The 21,740-nt window shown below is 36.3% G+C and overlaps 1 protein-coding gene and 3 non-coding genes across 4 annotated transcripts; 3 read left to right on the plus strand and 1 right to left on the minus strand.

The window, feature by feature from the left end:
- Nucleotides 1-3,729: 3,729 nt before the first annotated feature.
- On the plus strand, nucleotides 3,730-3,801 carry Trnaq-uug. Its single transcript has one exon. It is a non-coding gene; the product is annotated as a tRNA-Gln (tRNA).
- Nucleotides 3,802-11,273: 7,472 nt separating this feature from the next.
- On the plus strand, nucleotides 11,274-11,345 carry Trnaq-uug. Its single transcript has one exon. It is a non-coding gene; the product is annotated as a tRNA-Gln (tRNA).
- Nucleotides 11,346-11,910: 565 nt separating this feature from the next.
- Trnaq-uug lies at nucleotides 11,911-11,982 on the plus strand. Its single transcript has one exon. It is a non-coding gene; the product is annotated as a tRNA-Gln (tRNA).
- Nucleotides 11,983-16,621: 4,639 nt separating this feature from the next.
- On the minus strand, nucleotides 16,622-17,935 carry LOC120768249 (multiple epidermal growth factor-like domains protein 10). Its single transcript, XM_040094841.1, has 2 exons — nucleotides 17,786-17,935; nucleotides 16,622-17,722 (listed from the first exon to the last, which is right to left on the minus strand). Exons 1-2 carry the CDS (start codon nucleotides 17,873-17,875, stop codon nucleotides 17,147-17,149), a joined length of 666 nt encoding a protein of 221 aa, XP_039950775.1. The 5' UTR covers nucleotides 17,876-17,935; the 3' UTR covers nucleotides 16,622-17,146.
- Between the last annotated feature and the right edge of the window lie 3,805 nt (nucleotides 17,936-21,740).

Here is a 21,740-nt window from a genome sequence, read left to right on the forward strand (position 1 = left end):
AGTGCAGGCGTTGATTTTGCAGCACTCTGACGGATTAGAAGTGGCAGGGCGACAAGAAAGGGGCGTTTGGTTGACTGGTGGGCGGAGATAGTGGGCGTGAAAGTTTAAAGCAAATATATTGCACGACACGTTGCATGTAATTGCACTGGTGTGTAGCATGTTTATAATGATTGTGTTGCGCGTTATTTGATTATAATTAGGAGGGAATAATAGTGGAATTTAGAGAAACTCACATCCCTGCAAGGTCGGTCGTACTGCGCAGTGGATAAATTTTTTTCTTTATTTAATGTGGGAGTGCTTTTCTCCTATTTTTTTAGAAGAAAGCTTTTACATTCCGTAATTTATTATGCACTCTTCAATGCGGCGCGCAAAAAATATTTTCAATCCCAACTTCCCTCACTTGAGTAATCGACGTCTGCCTTTAAGTTCTTGTTATGTGGTTATTGATTTATTCAAAAGCTTGTGTTTATTTTTTCAGTGTTACAATTAATAATTCTATGATTGATGGCAGCTGTTAGCGCAGGCATGGATATACACAAAGGCGCTGGGAGTTTATTTAAACTTTGCCACAAAGTTATTGTGTTTAAGAATGCAAAACAAGAAAATTATTTATTTCAAAGTGCCTTTGGTTGGCACTTGTAAACGGCTTCTGAGAAGTGATGGCAAGCGAGTGCAATTATTGATTGGTTGCATTTACTTGTAATAATAATATTTTATTTTCTTCTACACCCTTGTCTTGTCTTGTACATCCATAAGTCATCTTCTCTCATCAATCATTTCTTTATATTCATATATATACATATATATATATATATTTCGCTAAAAAGCGAAATCGGTTTTAGATCCATAGTCTTAGATAAAGTTGTTCAGATTGATCGGTAGAGCATTTCCCGCATACCCGATTTTCCGCCTGTTTGGGGCCCTATAAATCGACCTGCTCTTTTTCTTCTTCTTTATTAGCTTACGCGGTCTTAGCGAAGTTTACAAAAGCGCGCTAGCCCTTCTTCCTTTTTGCTGTTATTAGATATTACAAGTGTAGCCATGTCCTTCTCCAACTGGTCAACGGAGTGAAGGTCTTCCTCTTCCTCTGCTTCCCTCTCCGGGTACTGAGTCGAATACTCACAGAGCTGGAGTGTTTGGTCTTTGTTCGTCGAGAGAGGACTTTACTTCTCATTCCGAAGTAGCACCTGTTGGCAAGAGTTATACCAATATCATCGTCGTACGCTGGCAGTTCTACACTCTTATAGAAGATTGCATTTTCTCTATTCAGCTCTGCAGCTCGAACGCATGATAGAAAGTCGCTTTGTATGAAATCGACAAAGAGGTAGCGTGTGATTCTCTTTTCACGGGTGGTCTTTTTCAATACATGGCGCATGGTGAATATCTGATCAGTTGTTGATTTTCTAGGGCCAAAGCCACATTGGTAAGGTCCTATCAGTTTGTTGACGATGAGCTTTCATCTTTCGCACAATACGCTCGATAGAACCTTATAGGCGCTGTTGAGGAGGCTTATCCCACGGTAGTTGGCGGAGATTGTGGGGTCTCCCTTTTTGTGAATTGAACAGAGTATAGTTAAATTACAATCGTTGGGCATGCTTTCGTCTGACCATATTGTAAAAACAAGGATGATGCATGTCTGTTATCAGTCCTTCGCCGCCGTATTTGAATAGCTCGGCCGGCAATCCATCGACTCCCTCATCGTACCAGCTGCTCTTATGCCTTTTGCGAAAACCAATGGTTTCGGTTGCAGCTGAGCGTAAGGAACTTGAAATGCCGTCCCGCAGTTCCCTTATACTGAGTTGTTGACGACTGCTTTCAGAAAACAGGAGTGCAAGTCGAGTAGAAAATCGTTCGGCTGTCCGTTGGAAATGCAGCTTCTCGTCATCGAACCTTCCCTGTGTTTGTTGACGTGGGTTTTTTTTGCTGCACAGAGGCGAATGCGAATGTTGGCTGCAACAATATAATGGTACGCGCCAATGTTAGGACCTCGGAGCGTACGCACATCTAAAACACTGGAGACGTGTCTTCCGCCTATCACAACATGATCGATCTGGTTGGTGGTTTTTCGATCCGAAGATAGCTAGGTGGCTTGATGTAATTTCTTATGCTGGAATCAAGTATTACAGATGACCCCCGGGCCCCGGCGAAGTCAGTCAGCCTCAAACCATATGGAGGAGGCTGAAAAAGATGCCTTTTTTGTCCTCCCTGGTGCTAACCCACTCTAATAAGTATAATAATAAATAATATTTTTTATTCACGCATATTATTTTCGACATATATACAATAGATATATAAAAAAACGATATATTAAAATTCACATAAAGATATCATCCTCATTCTGACATATGGAACGCGTACATATTTTAATAATGCAATAAAGCATTTTTTATAGTTAATTTTTTTTTTTTAAACTCTATCGACCTTGGAGAAATGATTTTTAAATAAACTTATTTTCTAAAATTTTTTTTTTTTAAATTACTTAACATTGACTACATATAGAATACACAATTTAATAGTAACAAAATTATCCTCTTTCTCTCTCACTTCATTTCTTTTACAATTAACTTAACTTTGCAATTTCCTCCTGTATATGCTCCTTGTGAAAATCCCATCTAGTAAATTACTCTCATGAAAATTTCTAAATTGTATACATAAGTTAGCACCTGAGACTGTAAACTTGCCAACACACTTAGTTACATATTTATGCGCGCATAAAAAACTAGCAACATTTGAAACTTTTTCCACGTAGCTTTACGTTTATTTCAGCGTTTCCGCGAATTTTACTGCGCTACATTAGCGTACACCCCTTGGCGGCGCGAGCTCATTTATACTTAGCCGCCGACAACAAATATTAATAATCCGGTGTTGGCGCTCCCCACACACCCACGCAAACAAACACACACGCACTGACACCTTCATCAGTAATATGTCTCACCTGTCAACGGCGCAGAGTTAAACTTTCGCTTCCGCCGGCAGCCTCGTGCACGTGCTGGCCTGTTCGGCTCCATACTCACACAAGTGTGCGTGTGTAGTTATAGCAAAACAACGTATTTGCGTATTAACGCCGTGTCGTAAGTGCCGTTATTTCTATATATGTATATTACGCTCTTCAGCACCTACGCCTTTTCGTAGGCAAATGAGGGGGATAAAACTCACAACTCGAGCAAAGATTTGCGAAGAATGTCGCGTAGCACACATAAAGCACCAGCCATTAAAGCCCGAAAATTCATTCATAAACTCATTTACATGTCAAATCCACTTGCAGGCTTAATTTGCTGCTGCTTATTTCAGACAATGAAAAAGGATTACCGTTTTACGGTTATGTACTTCCATAAACTGATTTCGCTATTCTAGATACAAGAGTTAACCTAAGAATGCGATATGCCACTTCATCAGCGTAATTTCTATGATAACAAAATAAGCACACCTTGAGCAGAGGTGAGTTGTGTGACCTTGCTGGGGAGGCCCAAATGGAAAATGTACGCGGAAACATAACGGTTATTTTAGAATTTATAGGTAAACTATTAAACTTTGCGATTGTACCTTGTAAACGTTATATTCGAGACTAACTTGAGTCAAATACTGAAAAAAACACTGCGAATATTCATTTGGTTAAAATTTTCTCAAGTGCTACGAATAAATTATAACCATAGCTTAGTCGAATAATTACCATAACGTTGACATTTCTGACCATTGTCAGTTTTCTTTTTGACCACTGTGCATATAAGCGGTTCTATGGTGTAATGGTTAGCACTCTGGACTTTGAATCCAGCGATCCGAGTTCAAATCTCGGTAGAACCTTTCTCTACCTTTAGAGTTTCGTTTTTATAATGTGATTAGTATATTTATTTACTGAGAAAATACAATATATGCATTTGCAAAAGAAAGTAGAGAATTGGATAAAAATGAATAACATTGTAGATAATTAAGAGGTATTCTAGTCTATAATGAATTTAGGTAATATTTTAATTTTACTATGAATTGTTTGAATTCGTTATTTATTAACATTGTAAGAATAGAAAAAATACTGAGAAAAGTTGAAAATTACAAAAATTAGCAGTTTATAAAATGGAGGTGCTCAAAAATTGGCACATGACCAATACCACGATTTTAACCCTCCTAGCAGAAACCAAAAAAAGTGATTGATATAGAATAATGTCGCAATGTCTGGTTCTACGGAACAGCTGGAATTTTTTCTATTGTTCTTCGAAATCTATGTGCCAATAACCTGTTACCAATCCTGTTCCAATCCTAGAAATAGTTATTAAAGTCAATTTACTGAATAGCCAATACGCGAAGCGATTAATGCTTAATATCTTCAATTTACTCAACACGGTTTCTGCAGAACGGAAAAGTTTTTTTAAGTTTACTAAATAGCCAGAAGTCACACGGAGCTAAATGAGGCTAATACGCTGGTTGCGGCATGATATTGGTTCAAATAATTTGGTGAAAAACTCACGAAGAATCAAAGCAGTATGTGACAGAGCCTTACCGTGGTGCAAAAACCAAGATTTGTCGACCCATAATTCCGGCATCTTTTCACGTATAGCTTCTGATAAACGTATAACACTCAAATAGTATTCCTTGTTGACAGTTTGGCCGGTCGGAAAGAATTCGGAGGTCGACATCTCGATAATCGGAGAAAACTGTCAACATAACATTGATATTTGACCTGTTTTGACGTGGGTTTTTCGGCTGATTGATCGTCTGTTTCCGGATCGCAAGCCTAGATCCAAGACTCATCGCCAGTAATAATACGTTTCATGACATCTTGGTAGTTGGAAAGCATTGTTTCACAGAACTCGTTCGAATTGAGTGATTTTGGAACCAATCATGCTTTTACTTTTCTTATACTCAAATGATCTTTCCAAATGGTTTTCACTGATCTTCTCGATATTCCAACGATGACAGTAAGATTTCTGTCTGTTAATCGTCGATTTTCAATCACCAATTCCTTTATTTTATTGAGGTATTAATCATTATTTGATGTTGATGGCCGTCCTGGACGTTGTTCGCCGTCACGCGCTCTCGACACTTTTTGAATAATTTGTACTCACCAAACCGACAAACAATTATCATCGAATGCCTCTTCCAACATTCTGAACGCTTCGGCACCAGAAATTTGTTTCCACACACATTATTTAACGGAACTTCTTTGTTAAATAATTTCACGCATCGAAAAAATCGAAGAATGTTCTTTAAGTACTTCAGAAACTCAAACGTTTATTTTGATGTGACATTTGGCACAGATGCCACTGGCACTCATACCAACCTAGCCAACCTTTTGTTGACAAATTTTTTAATATTTAAACTCTGAAAATATAAGTAAATCGGTTTTTCTTTTTTTACATCAGAAAATCTCCTTAATAAACGTTTTTTCAGTAAATTCTCCGAAAGGTTACTGCTTTCAATTCAAGCAATGTAAATTTTTAAGACAGTATTTTTTGATTTTTTTTTTGTTCTGAATTTAAAATTCTTACTTCAAAGCAATTAAAAATTTACTGACCTTCCTTTTCAAAAATAGGCATAATTCTCTGCTTTCTCTGTTCTACCATTCTGCTCTACCTCTTCAAATACCATGTAAGCCGGTTGTGTGATTACATTGATTACATAACTGTATGTCTGCGCTCCTCGCATATTTCGGTTCGTAGGTTTATTTAACTTTTAAGTTCATGAACTCTTTAGTACTTCGCCCGCTGAACGCCTGCGGCGGCATGTTTGCATTCGGCGACTAAAAATACCGCAAAATTTCGTCATGTTTGCTCGACAAATGGCGGGAATATCGACAAAGTTCGCGGCACTTTCTGCGGTAGTATAGAAAAATATCACGAATGAGAGATTTCCGCGCTGTAATGGTGAGTGATTGAGTAGGTTTGCGAAATTATTGAAGCTTGGGTGCTTTCCTCAACTTTCTGTTATAATTTTAAGAAACTTTGTGAGTGTTATTATTGTGTAAAAGTTATAAATACACGCTAAATAATTATATTGTAAATATTTTATATCAAAATCAGTTTTGTCCGCAATTGAAAGAGCATTGAAAACGGCGCGTGACAAAATGGGTGCAAACTTCTCAATCTCCCCCTCTTGTCATAAGTTACAAATGACCCACGAAAACATTTTCGTGCGAAAATCGCATTAGCTGAAGCCGCTAATTTTAAATGTATCCCTCGCCTTTTTCTAAATATTGGAAACATTGCGTTAAAAAAATATTGTGTTCTTCGATACCCTAGTTGTTCGGCGCGTGCAGGGAAACATTTTCCACACAATTTATTCAATCTCATTCAGTCTTCTTACTCGCCGTCGAACGTCATCATTCATAGTCGCCGCCAAATAGCAAAATTATGTTAATGAATATTCAAAGCAATCGAAAATTGTGTACTATCGCTGAACACGCCTACCATAAACCAGCTAGCAGAGTGGGTTTTTCATGTTTCATGAACAGGAAACAGCAAAAAAAATAATAATGAAACTACCGAAAAATAATAACAAGAACCTTGAAAAACAATGTTCTTCCTTGTTTTGTGCTCTCAAAAATATAAAGAAATTTAAACAATGCAGCGTGAGTCTCTTCCGTCGCTCCCGTTGTCGCCTAATGCCAAATTGATGATGTTTATCTCAGAAAATAGCGTCACAGTTTGATGTTTTATGCCGAAAACGTTGCTTGGTTGCGCTGTTATTGATGGGCATTTGCGGTGCCGATAATGTCTCTAGCGATAATGGCTATGATGAATATGAAATTCTATTCAAGTGGCTCAAAGTCACCGTCAAAGTCAAATCAATATGTGTGTGCGAAATTAAATTACCACAAATTGCCCTAAGTGAGTGTTGCAAAGTGCCACAAGAAGCTGACATGTGTGTGCCCACTCACACTATAAGGTTTACTTCCGGTTTTTATACCCTGAACAGATTATATTAAGTTTGCCGCGCTGTTTGTAACACACAGGGGGAAACAACGGAAATCCTACAAAATACATATATAGTATATATGTATGTATAAATGATCAATGTGAAGAGCTGTCGATTTAGCTACGTATATCCGTCTGTCTGTATACTTGGAACCGTCCATATCGGAACTTTTTTCTTTGAAGAGAAATGTTTAACATGGATTATTTTCCAGAAAGCGGTACAATCTTCATACAAAGTGAACAATCGGAGGCAGGTTCTTGTATGGGGAACTTTTTTATTTGAAAAGACATCTTTACGAAATTCGGCATGGATTATTTTCTAAAACGGTATATTTTACGAAGAACTGATGCAGATCGGGCCACTACAGCATAAAGCTGTCATACGAACTGACCGTTAAAAATGAAGTTCAAGTCCTGTATGGAATATTTTGTATGTGTTATGCGAAGGTTATTATAGCTATATAACGCTTTTTCTTGTTCTCGATATACTTATATACATGTAAATGTAGGTATGTAGAGCAATATAAGATCATTCAGGACTTGCTTTTAAGTCCGTAATGATTGGTGAATGTGTTTATTTATTGAAAGGTTGTTGACACTCTCTCTCATCTGTATACAAATAATACGATGCATATACGAAGAAATAAATGTAAATATGGCAATATATTGAATTACAGTAGGGCATGCTATAAATACACATACAAATTTTTTTACGGCAAAAAGTTGCGATTTTCTTTATATAAAACACCTATAATGCCAAAAACAATTATTTGACCGGAATTGTCGCTTCGCAGTAACACTACTTTTAATAACTAAAATTGCTTAATTCTACATTTATGTAAACTACTTGGATTCTAGTCCTAGCTCCTCAACTAAAGACACAATTTTCATGTACCCCGTACTCTAGACATCCAATATATCCAAGCAAATTCCTTTCTCTACTCTCTTCAGTGTCTCCAAGCACATTATTGACAAACATAGTCATTTATTGGTGCATTATTCGTGTTTCCACTGTAGCCGTAGACAAATTACATTCCTAGAAGCTCGTGTGATTTTGGATGTGAGTAATGACTTTGCATTTCTTCTACTTAGCTTTGTTGTGTTTTTCTCGACAATTTTATCTCCTGCCAATTCGCACATTTTCGCTTTCTTACAATTGATTTAACGCGCCGCTTTTTGTTTGCTTACACACATCATTCATAAATCAATGGGAAATGCGAAAAGTGTGAGAAAAATGGCAAAAAGGCGCAAAAAGTCGATATTTGAATGATGCGGAAATTTCGAAAACGTGCGTCCATGCAAGTGTGGGAAGATATATTTACATATTTATATACTTATCTCACAGGCATACAAATAATTGGTTAATCAATTGAAAATGGCTTGTGGACATGCAAAAGTAAATGAGCAATACAAAACTCTGTAGAAAAGACTTTAAATATGGTAGGCATGTAACATTTTTGCCAAATAAGTATTTAACTAGCAGATTTAGCAATAGTAGATATACTTAACTGTTCCACTTTGGAGTAACAAATTTTATACTTTCTTACAAAGTGCCTAACCTTCTACAAAATAAGACAATTCCACTCTTCAAATTATAAGACGTTATCTAAAACGCCTCTTAAATGTTCTTACTATACATAAACACCTCTACACAACATCTAACAACATATCGTGTTATAACAACATGTTGCTGAAAGTTTCACATTTGTTGCCCGCAGCATGTTTTGGTCGCTTCGGCGCAGTCTCAAGTAATAGCTGCGGCTGAGCGTAAACCGCTCTCTGCTCCCGAAGCTAAGATAGCGGAAATGAGAAAACGTTATTAATAACCGTTACACGTATGTACATTATACATAAATAATAGTGTACAAACATTTTTGGTTTACTGAAAATACCAACTGCATGCAGCCGGCAATGGCATCATAATTCAAATGTATGTACATATGTGTTATTGCAGAGACATTCAACACACTTGTTGCATGTAATAGGCAACTTGATGTTGTTATCGTTGTTGTTTTTAGAAAAAAACGGTTTTTATCCTAAAACAAATGTATCGAATGTTTTTATGATATGTGGAAGCTTCATGAGTACAAACGGATTTTACAAGTATTTGCAGGAGTAGGAATGACTTCTGATTTTTTAGATTTGGTTATCAATCGATGCCATGACACAGGAAATAGTCTAACGGGGTCAAATCGCATGACCGAGGCGGCCAATTGACTGGGTTATTTCGTAAGATAACACGTTCACCAAACTTGGTTTTCAATAAATCGATTGTGACATTCGCTGTGTGGCTTGTGGCGCCGTCCTGTTGGAACCACATATTGTCAAAGTCCATATCATCCAATTAGAGCTAAAAATATTCGGTTATTTTTGAGCGGTAGCGATTCCCATTCACAGTAACGTGCCAGTCTTGATCATCACGGAAGAAGTACGGCCCAATGACGCCGCCGGCCTTTAAACAGGACCAAACCGTAATTTTTTCAGGATGCAATGGTAACTCATGGAGTACGTGTGGCTGCCTAACCAATAACGCATATTTTGAGAAATGAGCCTCATCGTTGAAGATGATTTTTCGATGAAAATCCAAAACATTTTCAAGTTAATGCTCAGCTCAATTCACGAACATACGACGATTCTGGTGGTCAAGCGGATTCAGTTCTTGCATCAATTTGATCTTGTAAGGATGTAGGTCTAGATCTTTTCGCAAAATTCGCCAGAGCGACGTCACGGAGATGCCCATCGCTTGAGAACGACGTGTGAGAGACTGATGCGCTAGCGACAGCAGTGTTCTCGACTCTACCGGCACTTCTTTGTCTCACTGTCAGGGGAACATTTTGTACCTGTGGACTCAAGTTTTTCCACCAGATGCTCAATTGTTGATCTGACAGGATGATGTCGACGACCATAAATTCGACGTAGCACTCTTAAAGTTGAGGTCAATAAATTTTAATAATTTCGGCTCGTTGTTGGATCGGATATCCTTCCATGATGAAATGGCAAACCTTATTGAAGAGAAATGTCAGAAGGGCGGAAAAAATATGGCATCGTTTGCTGTCCCCATCGGTCTGCTTTTGTAGTGATCCTATTGAAAACCCCGTTTAATAAAATTTCTTGAGAAAAATTACGTAGCTTCTGAGAAACACGCGATCTCTGGCGGCGTCCTCCACTGTTATAGAGATTTCGGTCTTCTCCGTGAATGGAACCTAACGAAACCCAATTATCTATTAGAAGACAGTACAATAACCTATTGGCGAAAAAGACAAAATGTCTCAAAACTTTTGGTCCGTTTTGACCTGTCATCTGCAGAACGTGTAGATTTGTTAGTAACCGTATCATTGGCACTGTACTGAATCCAATCCATAGCATATATTAAGATATTAAACGAGTTGTAGCAACAGCAAATCCATCAGGTAGAACAACACTTTCGCTAATGGTCAAGAATGCATGGGCTCATATGCCTAAGAAGTGTTGTAAGGATCTGGTAAACTATATGCAATGTCAGTGTATGGATGTATTAGAAACAAGAAAAAATGCGAAAATCGAGTCCCTGAATACAAAAAAAAATCCGAATGCGAGTAAGTTTTTTTGAAATCGTGTTACAGAATAGGGCGGCTGGATTTTCCACTTTTTTCAGGCAATTAGGCACTACTTATTTCGTGAACAGAATAATTTTTAAGTATTTTTTTAAACAAATTTTGTTAGCGAAAAATACATATACAAAAGCTACATATACAAGCTAAACTGGTTGTAAATGCTACCTGTTACATTTTACTATCGGAAGTCTTTCTATCTCTAGCATTTAAAAATTGTGACCACTTAAAGTGTGGAAGAATTAGCGTTCCCTCACCAATAAGTGAAATAAAATTTCAGCGCCCCAAATGTTCGAAATTTGCATTTGTCGTTGGTCATAAAAATTGTATCGCTGCACAATTGCAATCATTCGCCAAATCAAAAGCGACACATTTGCCATTTTACGAGCACATTAAGCAATCATAATTTAATGAGACAACTGCGTTTACGACATGCCAGCAAGTGAAATGAAAATAAGAACACATAACAATGCTGCAAGCATCTTTTACATTTCAGTTTAATATATGTTTTTTTTTTCGCTACTGTAGATTTGAACTTTATGACGTCTGCTTAGCAATAGCGCTTGCCGTTACTAAAAATAAACGCTAAGGCAAAGCATCGCGCGCCATTAATACTCACCACCAACCAGAATGGCAAGCGCCACTGCCAACACACCACTTTTGCCTACAACGACGGCCACAGCAACAATAATAGCAACTGTTGAGAGAGCGTAGCATTCGTGCTTGCTCGTTGTTGAACTGTAGTGTGTGTACGCTGTATAGCAGCCCCGCACCGTATGGTTCTATGGTGTAATGGTTAGCACTCTGGACTTTGAATCCAGCGATCCGAGTTCAAATCTCGGTAGAACCTTCGACAACAAATTTTTTATAAATATAAATTTGCGCAGATTTTAAAAATTTGTGTTAGTATTGTAAAATATTTGCGAATGTCATATTTATTCATATCTTACCTGCGTGGTTTATATAAGATAGACATCTTTGAAAAGATATCAAATAATAATAAATATGAGGAGTAGTGAGTAATTGGTTAACGATTGTTGTTGTCTGTCGATATGAAAAAATATTGAGTGGAGAAAAAACAACGCTCGCTCATCTTCACAAGATTGTGCAAGAACGGTTTCGGTATAAAGATCTTATCATTTTTAATATTAGTTTATTTATTGGTTAATTTTTCGGTTTACCAAGAAAAATTAAATTTATTTGTTTATTCTGAAAAATCGAAAATAGGCATATTCATAAAAATATATACATACATACAAGTACATAATACATTTTTTCATTAATTTACCACTATTTCTTAATACTTAAAATACAACTGGCAAACTTGAAAAGAAAAATATTTTCAGTTGATATCTCCCTCTGTTGAAAGTATTGTCTATTCTCTGGCTTCCATTTTGGCGGTGTTATCAATAACTGGTTCTATGGTGTAATGGTTAGCACTCTGGACTTTGAATCCAGCGATCCGAGTTCAAATCTCGGTAGAACCTTAAGTATTTCAATAGCTTAATATTTTGGATGTTTCCAACTTTTCGAATTTTTAAAATTCGAAACAAAATATACATAATTTATGCTTATTATAAGAAGTGTCAAGATAAAGGTGAATTGTATCGACAAGAGTACATACATACATACAGTTACGGACAATAAAATAGAATCATCCATGGTACTAATTTTCCGTAGTATAAAAATTTGATTTCAATTCAGCTAAAATATATTTTTATTATTTGCTTCATGTGAAGTGCAATTGGTAGCATATACATAACATATCGGAGTGTGACATCTTATATCCAAAATGTCGGTTCGACACCACAATATGAGAAACACCCCGAAACCATTATTTGAAGGACTTAGCCGTATAGCGGATGCACATTTCTTTGTTTTTTGGACGTCGGACTCACGTCCAACTATCATTTCTTATCATATTAATTTTTCATTCGGACCATAGAATCTCGAACCTTTTTTTTAATTTTCAGCTCCATCCTAATTAATATGTCGTTTAGCAAACTGAATACGATTACATCTAAATCAAACTGAATACGATTTCATCTAAGGCGTTTTCTCAGCATTGGCAGCTTTCGGGACAATGATAAAGATATTTTTCTACACAAGTCGTTTTTTTACTGTACTTGAAGAAATTTGTGCACCTAATTCTTATTGAATGGCTGCAGCAGCCTTAAATGGAACACGCATCGACACTCTTGCAATGTTTTGATCGACTTCCGCCGTCATTTTTTGTGGTCGGCCTAGTTTTCCAACATTTTTTCGAAAATAAAACAAAAATTTTTGGGACATATTCATAGATTTGCAATTTCCCTTTGTATGTGATCCATTCCTTGCAAATTTTGGACACAAAGTCTTTCCTTCTCTGAACAATGGTTTGCTCAATTCATTTTTCTACATAAATTCATAATAATGTCATTGTACCATATGTATCTAATGCATATGGGTACAACTAATGGGCAAATCATGAAAGATGTACCGAAAACACTTCGAAAATTAAAATGTAGTTTTGTGAAACAAAATATATACTTAAACAAATTTTGAAATAAATAAAATATAAACACTTTTTTTATAAAAAAAATTTCATTTAAATAAAATTATAGAAATGTATTTACAGTTAACAGAATTTCAAGCGCCTACAAATATAACTTCCTACAATTAATATATATTCGATTTATTTTATAAAAACAAAAGTTAAACATTTTTGCAACTGGTTACTTACGGAATTCAATTAAATATCTCAGATAACAAAAAATTTCATATTTCCTTTGCCATGTTTCTAAAGTTTTGCTTGGCATGTCTGCGCTTCAACTCTTATAATAAATTCCATTTAGCATGTTAACTGGAGACACAAATGCTAAAACCACAAAGCATTCAAATCGCAGACACTCCTGACCAGTGTCTACCTGTCACAAGCTTACAGATTCAAACAGGCAAAAAGTGGAATAATCTCTACAGCTTGCTGCCAACGGCTTGGCATATTATTGGAATTTTCGAGCGCATTGTCCAACCACCCTCTTAGCAATAGCTGTCCTACTAAATGCCACTTCCGATTGACCATCGATTGTTTTCTCTCACCTGTCTTTGATTCTTCCTTGTGTCTGCTATTCGCATGTTTACTTACTACATATGTATTTCCCTCTTTTTGCTCGGCGGAAAGAGTGCGTGTCTTCTATTAATTTACCTTGGTGCTGACAGACTTGTTGTCGGCCCTGCCTTGTTTCTTCACAGTCAAAAATATTTGTACACATATGTACATACATACATACATATATGTACATATATTCATATAAATCAGAAGAGCTGGCAAAACAATGAATATAAATATATTTGCTATATTGTTTTTGCTACACGTTGATTTTTTATAGATTATTCACCGGAAATTGAAAATGAAATCTAATGGTCGTTCATACACCTAACGAAAATAAGTAAAAAACAAAAACCATTTTATTTGGTTTATATTCCTTTTTTCTTTATTAAAAAATCATTAAAAAGCAGGGTCATGTCAAGACACACACAGCTTTGCTAATTTTGCCATTTAAAGCAAGCGAGACTTTAAAGTTTATTAAATGATTGAAGAGCTCAACAAAGCTCACTTACAGTTTAATGACAGAATACAAATGAGTTAGGAGAGGTCTCTACTTGATACAAACTTGTTCAACTTATCGTATATATATCATCAACATTTAAACTAACACAATAAAAAATATAAATAAGCTTTTGCTTTCGTAGTACTAAAAAGCTTTTTATTGTAATATTCTGATATCACACCGCTTTCACTATTTTTCCACAGAATAAATGATAAATGATTAATTAAAAAAAAATATATACATTCAACGCTTTCATTAGATTATACTCCCTTAATCAAGTCTAGAAATTTGAAGAAATCGAATTTTTTTTCATAATTCGATTGTTTAGTCATTCAAAAGTAACTCGATAAAATTATTTTTCAAAATACAATTATTTCCGAAGTTATAGCCATTTTATGATAGTGGCAACTAGACCGATTAGTAATGAGGACAAAAATCAAAACGCATTTTTCTCGAACCTACTCTTTTTGATGCGATCGCCACGATATCTCATTTTCTAATCTGCCGATTTCCTTGAAATATGGTATACGTTATTTTTAAATATCTCTCAAAAAATTAAAAATTTATATTTGAAATATTTTTAAAAAATTTGACAAAGGTAAAAATTTATGAAAAAATCGACTTATTTTTGAGTAGCCGTCTCTTTAGGAAATTTTTTTCTTCAGAATACATCATTATTTCATTTTTTAGATGACCAGAAGAGTAGAAATCATAGCGCCGTGGGCCTTGCCTTTTTTCCACTTTTTTCTTCAAAAAAGCATAACTCTCTGTTTTAATTTTACGTACTCTTTAAATATAAATAAACAACTCATAAAACAAGTACTGAAGCGCTATGTTCGGGTGTATATAGAATATCGTATTGACCCGATTTTATATGTATATATTTTTTTTGCCAATACAACTTGCAGTTAATACTAATCAATGCTCCCAAGCTTGCCTTCACATATAATCATCAATCAGGTGGAGTAAAGTTGGATGGGTGTTCGAAAATTTTAATATTAGTTTTATAGAGGTTTATTTATTTTAAACACAAAGATACACTATTATGAGTAAAACACACTTTCTCAATTTTAGTTAGATCACTAACATATTTGCCGATATATCCTGCATAAAGTCACCTGGAATTTAGAAAGTCCTTATATTAGGTATATGGGGCTAAAGGAAGTATTGATCCGATTCAACCCATTTTTGACACACAGACATACTATCATCAGGAAATAATTTTCTATAAATTTCAATTATGTATCTCACACATTTTCCGATATTTTAGGTGAAAAGTCAGCTATAGGTACTGGGATCCGCATATTCGGTACCTAGCGGCTTGAAGAGTTTTACCATATTCGTTTCGGACAAATTTTGATCATAAGGTAAGGTTGTTTTATCTCGTTATAATAATTTCTTCTGAATATTTGTAAACTGGCGAGTGAAATAATCAAAAGGAGTTTAAAGTTGTGTTATATGGAAAGTTGATGTGTTGCGTTCCCTTAATTGGGAAGGTGCCGCTGCTCAGCTGGTAGATGTCCTCGTTAGAATGAGGGCTGACATCACCGGGATGGACGGGACAAGGACTGAGGCGAGCAGATTCTTGTGGTATTTACTACAGTGGCTATAAAAAAGAGCGCAAATTTGGTGTGGGATTCATGGTGGGAGAGACTCCGTCGCCGAGTACTATCATTCACCCCGGTGGATGAACGTCTAGCCACAATCCGCATCAAAGTGAAGTTCTTCAATATATCGCTGATTTGCGCCCACGCCCCGACGGAAGAGAAAGACGATGTGACCAAAGATGCCATCTATGAGCGCTGCTCCCGCCACGATATCTGCAACCAACACCATTAGTTTACGAAAAATGCAAAAGAACAGCTGGTACGACGAGGAGCAGACTGTCTACCTCGCAACGTTACAATCGACCACAGCACGTGCGGGATGGGATAGATACCCAGAGCCGAAGAGACGCATGTGCAGATAAAGATAAAGAGTGAGACCGAAATGCGCGAGTATGAAGAGCTTGCCGACAGGGGTAATGATCGAAAATACATACTCTTGAAGAACCCCTAGAGCTGATCTTGTGGCTGATGCTAAGAGCATACTAAAATTGTGGTGGGAGCACTTCTCCAGGAAAAAGTTGATCAATCTCTGAAAATATTGATAACTGGAAAGTCATTGACCGCCGAAATATATACAAAATAAGCAGAAAGAAAACTAAAATGATCTAATGATTAAACTTGGATAAATTAGAAAAACTGATTGGCTACTGTCTATCTCTACTATCTCAAAAAATATATGAAATATGTTTTTTTAAATGTGATGTATTACTTTTAAAGCCATAGACCACCGAAAAATGCAAAAAAATAAAAAAAGGATATTATTTTTTCGAAATCACACATTAGCTGTGCCTTTGAACACAAACTAATTTTTCTTTAACTGTCCCGAGCGTTTATTTATTGCTTTTGTCTGCTTTATCACTTTTGCGCTTTCTTCAGCTTTTTCTAAATTTATGAGAACAATTAGAAAGAAAAGCACATTTGTCATTGCAACTAATTTATTGCTACTAAATTTTTATTTATTCTGTGCGTACTTATGTTCGCATGCCGCGCAGTTTTGCAGCGGCAGCAGCAGCAGGTTTGCGCTGTCGGCGCTTATTTGTGTCATAAAAAGTTCATTGTTCCACGCATGAATGCAGGGTGCTTCAACATGAAACATAAGGAGTTAAAAATTTATTACGCTAAGCTGATTAGTGGAGCGCGCGTGGAGTGTGTGTGTTGCTGGGGCACGCAATGAATAAAAGTTGGTTTTGAATATTTCTTAGTAATGCTGGTGAGTACTTTTCGCATGAATTCTTTGGCATAAAATGCAGCTAACCGTTATTTTTATATTGTAAGTGTTAATTATTTACTTGTTTATTTTTAAATGTTTGTTTACATCACAAGGGCTTTTTTATTTTTCATTTGCAAAAAGAAATCTTAACTTAATTCAGTACAGTTTTGAAAGAAATGCGTGTATAATTTGTGGTTTACAACTATTGAGGAATGAGTAGGCGTGTGTGTTTTCGAGCTGTTTCTTATCGTTTGTCGTTGACTCTGCGTTTCAGGTCACACTTCGAGTGATGCGCTGTGTGCGTATTTATAGTGCTCCAATACGCGTAATAACAGCTGATCAGCAGCAGCGCGGTTAGAATCCTATTCATTTGCGCTAATTGCGTCCACAGTGCGCCACTGCTTGAGCGTCGAACACACTCGCGTTGATTAGAGGCTTGCGCCTCGAAGCCTTCATAGCAAACGCAGTTATTCGCTGCACTGCAATAACCGTTAACACAACCGCCGTTACACTGTGGCACACAAATATCGCGTCCTTCGTGCTGTTGCAGCAGCCAGCCCTGCGCACAGGTGCATGAGTCGTCCACGCAGGTGCCATTGCTGCAGCGCTCGTGGCAGCTGGGTGCCTGCGGTTCACGAAGTTCTGTTGCGATCGGTTCGCACGGCGAGTGCGGTCCATTGTGTTTGGCAAATCCTTCATGGCACTCACAAAAGTCTGGTTTAACACACACACCATTTATGCAACCCCGCCTGCAGTATGGCACACAATTCACACCGTCTCCCTCATAGCCGGGACAACAAATTCTGATAACTTTGGCATCCTGTAAAGCGTCAATTATTTTTTTATTGTATGAAAATATATTTTATATCACTTGAACACTTACTGGTCCGTATTTTGTACAAAAAGCGGCACGAACTTCTCGTACTGGCGCGATTCCGACTAAAAATAATACAATTAAATGCGCTCTGAGCATTTTACAAGCTTAGGTGTTTACAATTAACCGGTCGAGTGGCAAGTGAGCGACTACTTAAACTGCAAATGAATTCTCTGCGGAAGCAAATGCACATGCACGGCTCGCAAGCGAGAAAACAACATATTGCAGTAGGGTAATCCCAGCCAACACAGGGCATCCCCATATAGCGTGCCTTGTAATTTTTTATTACGCTTGATCAACAATGGGTTTCAGTGAATTGATATCGACTTATCTGCAGCCAAATATGCAAAACTGTGATTAAAGCTCGATATTATATAAGCGCATATTAGAGAGCTTGACAAGCCGCATTTGCGTAAGATTAAAGAAATCGTCTTCCATTTTCCATCATTTATCGCAGATATTTCAAAATACATAATTTTATTTCGATAACTTGCATGTGGAGGAAAGTCCGATAACCGCTACTAAATATAAATTTATGTCAAAATCTTCTACTATTAGGGTGAACATTAAAAGTTTGGTTGCTTACTTTCAGCGGTTCGAGAAAGATTATATTAATATTGAGTTGACTTTGCATTAGAAAATGCAGACGTATACATATGTATATAGTATATACAAGTATATTATTATAAATATAAAAAATATGCTGAAATTAGAGGAGAAATACGAAAAGACTTTTGCGACTACCCAATATTACAATATGCTATAGTAAACTTTTTTATAATCACACTCATTTTTCGGAATTGCATGCAGAAACCCTGTGCAACTACCGCAAACACGCAAATTTCAAGAAATTAATTTAGATCATTAATCACCAATTAGCTAGATTCGCACGCCATTTCCGTATATACATACATATATTTCAATGGTTCGAAAGCTTTCAACAACAAAAAAGAGCTTTAAGTTTCTAGCACGCTTTTTTAGCTGAGTGTTATATGAGACATAATCTCTTTGTTCTCTAATCTCTATCGATGCTTTTTATCGAAGTGCAAAATACAAAAGTACTTTGCATTTTTCCATATGCATTAATCAACCTTCTTACTTTTCTGGGAATTTACAGTTGTTTACAGATTTTCCGTTGTATGAAACGTTTCAAGATGCATAGTCGCACCTACTTTTTTAATATGAAATGAAATAGTTCAGGCTTTGGATCCGAATATGAACAAACAATGAGGGAACTCCCGTTACTTGTTTTAATTTTCTGCGTCATAGAAATCGCTGAAACTGATAATATAAATGAGCTGAAACATGTATGTATAGGGAAGGGTTCGTGGAATTTTTCGGTGTTGACTCAGACATTATATTAATGTAAATGAGTTTAGCTTCAGTTATCATAATATGAGCGGCGACGTGAAAAACGTTTAGTTGATCACGTCCGAATCAAAATTGAATCATATCAAGGAATCGAATTGCATGAGGGTGGTTAAAAAACAAACGGATCTTTCCTACGAGACTATGAGCTTTGCAATTTAAAATGATTTTTTCCACTGAGTTATAAAGTTGATAAGATAACAACTTTTTCTTCAAAATAATAAATATTTTCTTAAAATAATCAATTTTAACCGTTAATATCTTTTAAACGGTTAGATTTACGAAATAATCGTTGTGAACCTTTTTTGGAGAACAAACCATTTCCTACAAAATCCACAAAACGAAATATTTTTTCAAGTAATTGGAAGCGAGTTAAATTTTTTTCTATCTGATCAAAAGAAAAAATAGAAAACCATTAGTCGAAGAACCTTTCCGTTGAAATTAAAGACTCAAAACTGTAGAGGTGTCTACCAAACCAATTTTTCAGAGTACCAAGCGAAAACCAAAACATTACACTTTTTTGACACACCCTAATGAACATATATCTGAAAGTATCAAAATATGTATGTGTTTTTGATCTGGCAAATGCCTTCACGTATTTTTAACAATTTTTCAAGTAATCGGCTAACAAAACTCTAATCGAAACTCATACTCAGAACAAAGTTTCCAAGTTGTACAAGTTCATTACTAAAATAACGGCGCGCAGTATCCAGTATACGGTCGATGTAAACGCTTAGTAGAGTCGGTAACTCAAGTAAACATGGATTTTTTTCAGAGATGCCGTACAGTACTTACCGAATACAATATTGCTGCTGTAGAGCAGGGAAACGAAAAATACCCGAATGAGACCAACCGCCCTGGCGCGCAAAAATTGGAGTTGTCTCCGTCAACTATATGGAATATTTTGCGAAAGGATATTTTGTTTGTGGACTTACGACATCCAACTCGTGAATTGCGAATTGAAACCGAACGATCATAAAACGCGTTGCACGTTCGGACAACGGGCGCAAAACGAGAAGACCACCGATCCTAATTTTCGAAGGAAATCTTTATTCAGCGATAAAGCCCACTTTGGGTAGAAAAAAATATTGTCGAATTTGGAGGGTAATCCACAAGGCATTGCTTAGATAGTCAGTGTTTGTAGTGTTCTATGGGCAGAGAAAGTCATTGAATCGAAATCTCTTCAAAAATGGAAACGGACATAATGCATATAATCTATAGAACCATGTTTAATAACGTTTTCGTAACTAAATTAGGGGATGTTGATATGGAGGAACTTTGGTTCATACAATTCAGCGCTCCATGCCATGAAAACAACGAATCAATCAATTAATTGAAGGGAACTTTTGGTGAGGGCATTTTCTCGCATCGTTAGCCAGTTGCGTGACCTTCACAATTATGTGATTTAATACCTCTGGACTATTTTTTTTGGTGTGGTTATGTTTTGGCGTGGTATTGCAGGGATACGATCCTAATTACTGCAAAAAGAGGTCGAAAATTGGGTTTCTTCTAAACAACAAAAGATTGTAAAGATAATTCTTGGTTTGCAGTGAATTTTGTAACACCTAGAAGGACACGTCTGAGGTCCTATAAAATGTATCAGTTTAGCCATTTCCGTCTTCATATCCTTCTGTCTGTATGTATATACGCAAACTAGTCCTTCAGTTTATGTGTTGGTAGAGAACAATTGTTGTGAACGAGCTTAAATTTGTCTACTGTTTGATTGGCATAACATCTGTGAAACATATTCAATAACTCAATAGTCATTCAACGAACAACAACATATTTTTTGTGTTGAAAATGACAAATTTTGCATCGAAAACTGATGATTTGTGGAAAACATTAATTTTTTGTTTCCATTTGCAAAGACGCATCAAATGCTTTCGAGGCAAATGGTGATCATGCTATATCAGAAAATGCAAAAGTTTGTTTCAACGACTCTGAGATAATGATTTTTATGGAAGAAATGAAGAAGGTGGAAGATCACCAAAAAAGTTTGAAGACGCCGAACTGCAAGCAATACTGGGTGAAGACGACTCTTTGGGCAAAAAACAAATGGCGGCCATGTTAAATGTTGCACATCAAACACTTTCAAATCGTTTGAAAGGTATGGAAAATATCCAAAAGTGTGGAGAATGAGTACTACATGCATTGCATAAAAAACAAATAGAAAACCGAAAATTACTCGTGAAATTTTGCTTTAAAGACGCTAAAGAAAATCAGTTTAACATCGAATTGTCACAGACGATGAAAACTTTATTTATTTTAAGAATGGTTAAGCGAGATTATCATCGGTTAATCCTAGACGACCATCAACATCGACTGCAAAAACAGAGCGATTCGATACGAAGGCAAAGCTTTGTGTTTGGTGGGTTCAGAAGGGTGTTGTATATCATCAGCTTTTAAAATCTTGTTAAACTGTTAATACTAATCGCTACAAATAACAAATGGTCAATGTGAACCATATATTGATTGAAAAACGACCAGAATGGGCCAGAAGACATGACAAAGTAATTTTATTAAACGACAATGCTGTTGTACACAAAGCAAAATCGGTTCTGAATACAATCAAAGTACTTGAATGAGAGCAGCTACC

This window comes from Bactrocera tryoni, chromosome 2 (assembly GCF_016617805.1).
Source record: "Bactrocera tryoni isolate S06 chromosome 2, CSIRO_BtryS06_freeze2, whole genome shotgun sequence".
Lineage (NCBI taxonomy): Eukaryota > Metazoa > Arthropoda > Insecta > Diptera > Tephritidae > Bactrocera > Bactrocera tryoni.